Raw genomic sequence first — 10,000 nt, 5'->3', positions numbered from 1 at the left:
CAGAATAAACATTAACAGGTTCATTACTCATCAAAGTTCAGGAGGAGCCTTCCTCGGTTGGGGTTCTTCCTCATTTTGCGGCACATGAAAATCCACATACGGACACCATTTGGTGTTGAGACACACCAGCTTCCTCAAAGTTGACGTTTTGATGATGTTGAAGCCTGTCTCGCCTCCAAAGGTGCTGGGCTTCCAGTACTCAGGGGAGTTGATGGGGTTTCCGAACAGGCCTTTCAAGGAGAAAGGAGCACCCATCTCCACCATGCTCTCACCAAAAATGCAGCCGGGACGAGTTTTCTCCAGCAGGAGACCTGGATAAAACTCCAGAGCATCAATGTCTCCGTAGAGTTCCTCTAAACCTTCAGCTATTTCTGTGTTATCTATTAACACAAAGAGAGAGAAAAATAAAAGACTGGGTTAATACTTTTTTGGGACAATTTCCTTCAGTTTTGACCATGACTCGTGTGTGCATGTGTTGGAGGCTCCCTTCCTTGGACCCTGTAACTAGACTCATTTTACTCGTGCCCTTGATGTCTGCTCATGCACTAGAAATGTTTATTTTCTTACCGGTTAGTTCATAAAAGGACGTGTACGGTTTCAGGTTGAACCTCTTCCTGTACTGGTTGAAAGACTGCAGACGTGTAGCTCTCGACTCTCCGATGATCTTTTCTGCCACTCTCAGCAACAGTCCATGAGTGTTGCGACCTCCGCCGATCTGAAAGATAAAAAGTTACCTCCATTTTGTCTTTGCTGATGGATGACATCATACACATTGGTCTTCTTTTGATCTCTGATAGGAAACTGTCTGCATGTAAAGACGACGTGAACTTTGACATGAGTAATTTTAAGAAAATAAGTTACACGTGTGTTGTGTGACATACATCATCACTGGGGTGAAAGACCTTCCTACTGCATATCTATTTAGAAAAAGATTCTCAAGATCAGAAAAATACATGAAGATGCCCCAAAAACCTCAAAAATTATCATTTTATTCTCAATTTCTATTGAAAATTTTCATAAAAAGTCTCAGATCCTGTGCAAAACCTGGCATTTTGCACATGCATCATTAAAGACTCAACAGATGCATGCACTAGTAGATCTGCACACAGCTCCTTCATTACCTGTCCTGCAGGCTGTCGAGAGAAAGCATCCACCAGCTTCTCTACACCGTACAGCGTGAGGATGGAGGTGTTGTATAAAAACTGGGAGAACGGGATTTCAGCTCCATCGATGAGGAAACTGTCTGGCATCAGCGGGTGCCAGTGGTAGAGATGGCAGAACTCCAGAGCGATGCGGTTAGTGTACTGGAAACGCTCAGTGAAGAGCAGGGTGGGGTCGTAGGTCAGCTTCAGGTAGTAGCCACTCAGGTGTTGCACATATTCTTCTATTATGATGTTGATGATCTCACCTGGAGATTTTAAATAATGTCAGTTAGACTTTAAGTTTAACTGTTGAATAAATGCGTGCACGATTGTATCGGTTCATTCTGAATCACTGCTGCTGCTGTTGGTGACTCATCAGTAAAGCCTCTAAACTTCAACGCTAACAGTCGGGTCTGATGCAGAATTCATGTCATTTTCATATTTGATCTTTTAGAAAGTCCTAAATGTCTAAAAGTATTTAAAATGATAAAATTATGTTTCCCCTCTGAGCAGGTGGGGTGCAGTCTGTGTTTTTTCTGCAGGGGCAACGGAAGATCCCTAAAAACGTTTGAAGCCATGAACATTAGCAGAGTTATGGCACCGGCGCTGCTTTAAAAAGCATTGCGTCACCATAATTCTTTACAAAAACAGTGTAAGAAAAGATCAAGCATGAAGCTGAGTTTAAAATGTGTAACAGCAACCGAGTGTGCCGGTGAATTAAACTAACCGATGATGATGAGTCTGGTGGTTTGGAACAGCTGCTCATCGTCCCACGTTGGATGTTCTGTCTTCAGGATGTCGCAGACTCTGTTGTGCTCCCTCAACCAGATGGTGGCGTACATGGTGAGGCCCGGCAGGAGGCCGAACACCTCCTGACCGATGGCCAGACGCTGCTCATCGGGGAAGCCTTCAGGGTACACCATGTGCACAGGGACCTCAGAGGTTTTAGGAGGGTACATCTCACCATCTATCACCTGTTAATCATGAGTAATGTTAGTTTGTCTTTGAGAATTTCATCTCACGCTGACTTCCTGTGTCTTCATTAAGACATCTAAGGCTCTCCTGCTGAAGGACGCCTGACAAACACAGAGGAAGTGTTTCAACTTCTGACTGATTTCTCTTTAACCAGCGTAACACTTATCTGGTTAAATGCATCAAATCATTCTGAGGAATCAGCAAGTTACCTGAAGTGTAGTATTGTTTTATCACTGACACCTCCACCCCACAGCTGGAGCTGTTGAGTAACATCTGCCTACAGAAGCCACCACTTTACCATCTTCTTCTACAACATCATTAAATGTGTTAACGCACGTTTCTATACCTGATATTTTAACTTTCCATCTTTGTGAAGCCTGAGCTGGTGCTGTCTGTCGAGGCCTTCTCCGTAGATGTTGCTTGCATCCACCTGCACAACAAAAGCAACACAATCTAGCATTAAATCCAAGCAAAATGAGAGATTTGCAGCAGATTAGGAGCGTGTCTCACCCCGTGTCCTAAAGCCTTGGTGAAGCCTCCTTTAGCTGTGTGATCCGTCTTGAAGAACTGGTGGGTGAAGTGTTGAGCCATGAAGGCAAACATGAGATTTGTTCCTTGAGGATCTGGTCGAAATGTTTGCCTCTTGAAGAATCTCTCGGCCAACACCTCGACATCAGGAAGAACGAGTTTACCTGCGGAGGGAGACGGAGTTGTTGCTCTCTTCAGGACCGCGATGCTCCGTGTGAAGCTGCTCTCACCTTTAGTTCCCATCGGCAAAGGGCAGTCCTCAGGTACAGGAGGGAGGAGCCTGGTGTAGTAGGAGATGTTGTTGTAGGACTCCCAGCTGATGTAGCCATATCTGCTATTGTAGGTCGGAGGGCTCGGGATGAGATCATTTCTCACTGTGATTTTTGGAAGAAAAACAAGAAACAAGATGTTCTGATTGGTTTGCACGCATAACCAGTCGATTGACTGGTGGTTTTGATGGTTTAACTTACCAACCAGCACTAATCTCATGATGGTATCACACAGGAAAGAGTTGTTTATGATGTCCCAAAACCACTTGAAATGAGTCAGAAGGTAATGAACCACCGAGGGGCTGGGCTTCAGCTTCAGACGGATTTGGGTCCTAAACTCCGCTGCACAGAAAAATCAAATATGTTGGATTCACAAAGCAGATGCAGGCCTGTCAGTAGGCTTTATTGATTACTAATGTTAAAAACATGTTCAGTACAGTTTTGAACAATAAAGCAGACAAGAAGTTTAGATTTGTAGTTCGTTTATTTATTTTTATTTTGGCCGATTTTATTAATTTTCTGTCTCTTTCTGCTCAACATGCAGTCTTTTTTAGATGAATACTTTATTTGTCTGTTTGCTAAATCCATTTGTGAACGATTTAGTCTGTTTTAATTTGGATCTTTAGTCAACTGTTTACCACTAAAACAGCACCTGATTTCATTTATTTGGTTGATTTCTGTAAAAATACTAAATATGACTCAGCTTAACTGATAAAATAAATTGCATTTTAGGCCCAAAAGCTGAATCTCAAAGAGTCATGATGAGGCTGATGCATGATTAAAGTCCTGCTTCAGACTGTTGACGTATTTTTCCAACTTTCTGCTGATCGGGCTCGAGAACTTGACTGAAAAGGAGTGAAAAGTGGCCAAAAGTCTTAAAGACTTTCAGAAAGTAAGGAGATAAGTAGATTACATGATCATGTTCTTACGAATGGTGCAGTTCTCTCCGTAGTAGCCCGTGTGAGAGCAGTCACATTTGTAGCCGTCTGTGCCAAATCGCACACACACTCCTGTGTTCTGGCATGGGTAGTAGCAACAAGGATTCACTGCAAAAGGGACAAAATCGATGGTTTATTATGATGTGGTGATGCCTAAATAGGTGTGTGTCTAATGTCAACATAAGCTAAAATTAATGCTGCTGCATGACTTGCTAAAATAACTTTTAGGTTGTTTAATCATTTCCAGTGGTCTGTAGTAGGAATGAATGCCTTGTGAGTCATACTCTGGGGAAGGAAAACACTGGCGCACCTTTTTCAGGAACTGGACGTGAGCCACATCGAAGCTGAGCTTCAGGCGGCAGGATTTGAAGTCTTAGGGTCGGGATATACTTTTTACCCTTGCATTGATGCTGCGTCGTTGTTCACACACTTGCTGCTGCACTGCGGGGCAACAGTAGCAGTAGCATCGATCCCGGCCCCCAGTAGGTAACTCTGCTGAGGTGTCCTTGGGAAACACACTTAACCACCTTACAGGCCGGTCGGGGTCGGAGAGATTGGTGGTGCTCGGCAGTCTCACCTCTGTCAGTGCACCCCAGAGCAGTTGTGGCTACATTGTAGCTCATCACCACAAACGTGAATGTGTGTGTGTCCATGAGTGAATGAGTGACTGTGTTATAAAGTGCCTTGGGGAGTTGTAGAACCCTAGAAGGTGCTATTACAAATACAGGCCATTTACACAATTTACTACACTGCAGGTAGTACTGGAGTGTTCCACTAGGGGGCACAGTAGAACTTCGACCGCAGGGCGTCCTGGATTTGTGGGTCCAACCCACATACATGTATGACCCAATCCGAATATTCAGACTTGCACCCTTGCGCCCTTCATTTGCACGTTCCTGGCCAGGGGTGCAAGTGCGGAGGGTGTCCCGATTCTCAAGTGCAGAAGTTGACCACGCCCCCATTGCACCCTTAATCTGCACTTCACCCAAGTCTGCAGCGATGCGGACCTCGGGCAAGGGTATTACCCACAAGTCAATGCTGCAGGAGAAAAGGCTCAAGTTTCTTTTCCTAAAATATGTATTTTCTAATGACATTAGTTCATTTTAGGATGATTAGTTGATGCTCTAAAACTTTTAGACAAAGCAGCAATGAATGTAAATTTATTTCAAATAACTGTTTGGCTGTTTGTTTAAAAGTTGTTAATAAAGGTTTTTGAACAAAGTATCACAGCGACCAGCATCCCGGCGTGCGTTGTGATCGATGACGCGATGCTCCCCATCTCAGTTCTGCTCACTTGTGTGCTACGCACTCGAAGCCTTACAGTGCACTTTCTCCAAGTGCACTTTGCTGAAGTCTGCAGGTGTTGAGATTGGGCTTATGCTGATGGTACAACAAAAACAAACGGTTGCTAATGCTAACAGTTAGCTTCTACTAGCCGACACCTTCTCAGCTGTCTCCTGGACGCTAAACCAGCAGCTATCCTCATTGCGAGTCAAGAAGGGTGAGCCCATGAAGTTTAAGATCAGGTTGTAACGTCACATTTTCAAGATTTTTTTGAGCTGAAACGGCATTTTACTTTTTACCAAAAGAGATCATTCAATGAAACAGGCTACAAAACTAAGAAACACGCAAACTAAACTTCCTAAACTTTTGTTGAATCGCCACCAACGCTCAGCGGGAGGACGTGACTTTCCACAACGTTCTGAATGCATGAACCTAAAACAGTTGAAACTTCATAGAAGTTTTTTTATTTCTATTTCCAGGAACTGCTGACTTGGCCAAAAAAAGTTGCTAATGTCTAAATCAGACCACTTCCACCTATCTCTCACTATAGCTTCCTGCTCTGCCTTCACAGCTGCAGGCGGTCCGTGAGATAAAATGACTCTGCATCAATTTCACGTCCTTATTAGCTGCTAAGATAAGGCTTCCATAATTTATTAATGATTTCAAAGAGAGGACAAGTTGCTGACGGCTTCAGAAAGCAGGCAAAGGATGGATAAATCTGTAGGCTTACATAGACCAGCTCAAGAACTTTAGATTTTTATGTTTTATTTTATTGTTTTAAGTGATGCCGTTCCCTCTTCTGTGTGAGGATTTCCCTGCACATACCCACTTACACCAGCAGAGGAACCAGTAAGAACACAACCTAAGCACACGTTTGCATGAAGTGGAAGAAGTCATGCAACCCATTGAAGGTGGTATGTCTAAAAGAATGAAGCCAAATTTTCAGAAATGAAACATGTTGGTTTGGTGCAGTCAAAGACAACATTTCTTTAGAAAAGTCAATTTAATCAAAATGTATCTTTTATCATCAATTTGTATTTTAATTCTATGAAAACCAAGCTAAGATGAAAGACTTCCAGGTTTCTGAACCGTGACAGAAGCTCGCTTCTGAAAGTCTTCTTACTCCTGCTTCAGTTCATTCGATTGTTTTCTTTCCTGTGACGTGATGAGGATTTTGATCTTTCCACTGAATTTGAAGAAGACATAAACTCTAAGATGTTAGAAACACTTTAGAAATAACAGTTTGTAAATAACAACACACATATAAGGAGGATGCACATTTGTGTGCAATGATCCTTCACAATAAAACTAGTTGCTTGATTAGATGGAGGAAATTTCTAAATAACATCACAAACTTTGGGGGGAGAAAAAAATCCTGGAGTTTATTTGAATAGAATAATTACCACATTCTCCAATAAAATGATGATATAATTGCCCTACGAGGATAATAAAGGCTGTAATGAAGCGATGACTACTCACCAGTTCTTGAGTCACCAGCAGACAATGAGCTCTTCAGCAGCATCATAATCACCCAGATGGAAAAGAGGCTAAACTCTGCAACTTATAACAGTAATCTTAATAAATGACTGTAATTCCATCAGTATGAGTAAGCGTTTAACCCTTTAGTTGTGGGACTTACCTTTCATGGTTATTTACAGTGAAATTAGGAGCAGGAGTGTGAGAGTCTAACGCGCTTTATAATCTATCAAGAAAGGGCCGGCACACAGCTTCCTCCACTTCCTCTGGTTTCACACGATCTGTTGCTGCATCTTTACATGTAAAAGTTGTGACTGCAGGCAAAATTAAATGTTTTTAGTTTGTAATTGAAACCAAAAACAAAACTATGGATATAACACAACAAATTCAACTTGTTTTATTTTTAATTCAAACCTAACATTGAATCTGCCGTGTGTTTATACATGAACTGCTATTCTTCTTCTTCATATTATTCTTTCAAGGGTTTGTGCTGCAGTAACAGGTCAATTTCCTCACCGAGGGATCAATAAAGTCTATTCTATTCTATTCTGTTTTGTTCTATTCTATTCTATTCTATTCTATTCTATTCTCAAAGTTCACTATCGCCACCTGCTGGAAGATTCGTTCAGCACATTGGAGCTGTTAGTTTATTCAGTTATATGTAATAAATATAAATCTAATACAAAAAAATAATAATAAAAACATCTCACAAAAATAAAAAGTTTACAATCACTTTAACCAAAAAGAGAAAGGAGTAGGCTGAAACCGAGGCTTAATAAAAACACGAATACATGCTTCTGTTTGCAGTTTATTAAAAGCAAAATGAAACAGGAAAATGATTAGCATTGTTTTATTCAAATCCTCTATATTCTACATGATATGTTGTTGTTTCTTACCTTTAACTATTTCCAGGAAGGCTTCACAATCAAAGTGAAGCTCAGGCTCAGCCTTAGAGAGATATGACAAAAAACTTAGAGTCCTGGAGAGATCTGGAGTAGCTCTGCCCTACGAGTGACCTTTGACCCCTGTGTTTCCTTAGTTGTTTTCTTATAGTTATTTATTCTTCTGGTTATTCCTCAGTTAGCCTCTGTTTACGTTTAGCCCGCTTATCCTTTTCCGTTTTTCCCCAGCATCCGTTTTCTCCCTGTGTTCCAGTTTAGTTTGTTTTCCCAGTCATTTCTCTTGTTGCCCAGCTCTTCGTTTTCCCTTCCCTTACTCCCTGGCTCTTTGTGTTGTGTGGTTGTGTTGTCTTTAGATTATTCTTGTCATTTACTTCATTCAGTCTTTTAGCGATAGCCAGTGGCGGTTTTACCATTAGGTATAGGTCATCGGGCGCCTGGGGCCCCCTTATGTTGGGGGGCCCCTAACCCTGACGGCTGGCACCCCTGTGTTAATGCCACAATGGACTATTCCTCTAAGACGCGATACACAAACAGGAAGTGATTGGTAGTCATTCCACTCCAATCCAGTTGGTGGCAGTAATGCACCAAATAGTTGTTTGCCAAGTGCCATAAGACCACAAATAAGAAGAGTAAGAAGAGAGGCGGGAGCGTTCGTAACAAACATGAAGCGATAGTGAAAACATGAAGCGTGAGATGGAGTTATCCTAGTGGCTCCTGTAAGAGAAAGAAGCAGCTTGCTTCAGAAAAGCTTTTATCTTCACTTCAGAAAGTGACGTTTTTCTATGTAAACATCAGAAGGAAGCAGAAAAGGAAAGACGATGGAAAATGTTTAAAGGGATGAAAACATGGACCAAAATGGAAAATAGAAGAAAAAAGAAAGGCAAAAGCACAGGAGCCCTGACAGGAAGAAGAAAGCACTCAAAGGGAGAGAAAGATGGAAAAAAGAGGAGGACTAAGAAAAAGTGAAAGTAACTCGTGCCAGAAGAGGGGAGAGTCTCGCAAATCCAGTTAAAGATGATAGTAGAAAATTTTGTGTAAGGGGGCCCATGTCTGTGTTCGCCTTGGGCCCCCAAATGGCTGAATCCGCCACTGGCTCTAGCTTCATCTTCAGTTGTTTTCTATTTTATCCTGTGGAGTTCACCTGTGTTCATCATCAGTTAATAGTCACACCTGGTCATCATTGTAATCAGTAATCATCACACCTGTTCCTTGCCTCCACTCACCTCCTCAACCTCGTTGTTGGTTGCTTTATTGCTTCAAACCAAAACCGTGGCTTCGAATAGAACCATACCTGGCTGCCTCTGGATTTACCTGCATGTTGGATCCTGCTGCAACCTCTGATTCAGGACACTTTGCCTCACATGTGACATTTCTGGATCTGCTGCTGTTAAATGAATTACACGGTTTTATTTTTTAAATAACTGGTTTTGGGATTAATTAAAGTTGTCTTCCCAAAATTAGACTTGAGTGCAGACTACATTTACATTTTTACGTTTAAAATGAAGCATTTTTGCTCATGTAAACACTTACATCATCATAAGAGTTAATTACACAAAAAAAGCATCTTGATGTTTTGTAAATAAAAACAACTTTAATGTTCTTAAAGGAAACCGACCAGCTTCACGCGACCAGCCGTATTTATACGGCGATCTGTTTCTTGGACAAGATTGATACGAAAAAGAATGAGAAGCATCAGGAACTAATTATCAAATCATCATTTCCCGCCTCTCGAGTGCCTGCGCGACTCCTTCTGGCATGGGGCTCATCCACTCGTTGCCATGGTGATGTTGGCTCAGGCTGCTGCGGCCGAGGTCTGCCGCTTCCTACAGCATTCCTGGTAATTGAGATCAGATGCTCCCGAGAATGGAACCTGGACTGGGAAGTAACCTGGAAGCATTTATTTTATGGAGAAGATGTTTAGTTAAGCCGTGCTCCCAACCTAAATGAGCCCGGGTCCAGCTCTGATGATGAATATGATTGGTGAAAGCACTGAAGGCTGGTTCCTGGCCTCTTCCTTTCCCTGGTTCAGGTTACAGATTAGCAGACTTCCTGTTCAGTTGTGGAGCGAGCCAATCAGACGGACAGTACAACGAAAGGTGCACAGGCGTCATGTGTTGTCTCAGATCCTGACAGAACCTCACAGCGGAGTTTTTAAAGCACTGTTTGTTAAACCGGAGTTGTGAAGGAGGACAGACCTCTGGACCCAGCTGGTGGTCTGATTCAAGTAATAAATGTGTTCAAAGGTGCATGAGTCACGCTTAGCATCTAAGTGCTGGATTAAATCACTGCAAAGAGAAACGATCATGAAAAATGTCCCTGAGAAGCTTTTTAAAACTCACATTTAGACTAAACAGTTACTTGGCTAAGATTTTCATCTGCTTCAGACCTTTTTCTGCCAATTTTTAAAGGATCTTAATTAAATCTGTCTTTGGTTGTTCGAACGGCTCCGTAACTCGCTGCATTTAAATCAGGGCTGAAGACACTTT

General features: G+C 42.1%; 1 protein-coding gene across 1 annotated transcript in view; it reads right to left on the bottom strand.

The window, feature by feature from the left end:
* Positions 1-6,848, bottom strand: part of ptgs1 (prostaglandin-endoperoxide synthase 1) — an 8,366-nt gene extending 1,518 nt beyond the window's left edge. Inside the window, exons 1-10 of the mRNA XM_054731046.2 lie at positions 6,616-6,848; positions 3,844-3,960; positions 3,116-3,256; positions 2,876-3,019; positions 2,628-2,809; positions 2,464-2,547; positions 1,870-2,116; positions 1,122-1,408; positions 568-715; positions 1-380 (exon numbers count right to left, since the gene is read on the bottom strand). The exon at positions 1-380 is cut by the window's left edge and continues 1,518 nt beyond it. Coding sequence (XP_054587021.2) covers positions 31-380; positions 568-715; positions 1,122-1,408; positions 1,870-2,116; positions 2,464-2,547; positions 2,628-2,809; positions 2,876-3,019; positions 3,116-3,256; positions 3,844-3,960; positions 6,616-6,661 — 1,746 coding nt within the window. The 5' untranslated portion in view covers positions 6,662-6,848 and the 3' untranslated portion in view covers positions 1-30. The remainder of the gene's footprint in view (positions 381-567; positions 716-1,121; positions 1,409-1,869; positions 2,117-2,463; positions 2,548-2,627; positions 2,810-2,875; positions 3,020-3,115; positions 3,257-3,843; positions 3,961-6,615) is intronic.
* Between the last annotated feature and the right edge of the window lie 3,152 nt (positions 6,849-10,000).

The sequence above is a fragment of the Nothobranchius furzeri genome, chromosome 10 (assembly GCF_043380555.1).
Source record: "Nothobranchius furzeri strain GRZ-AD chromosome 10, NfurGRZ-RIMD1, whole genome shotgun sequence".
Classification (NCBI taxonomy): domain Eukaryota; kingdom Metazoa; phylum Chordata; class Actinopteri; order Cyprinodontiformes; family Nothobranchiidae; genus Nothobranchius; species Nothobranchius furzeri.
This window is presented reverse-complemented; position numbering and strand designations above follow the sequence as displayed.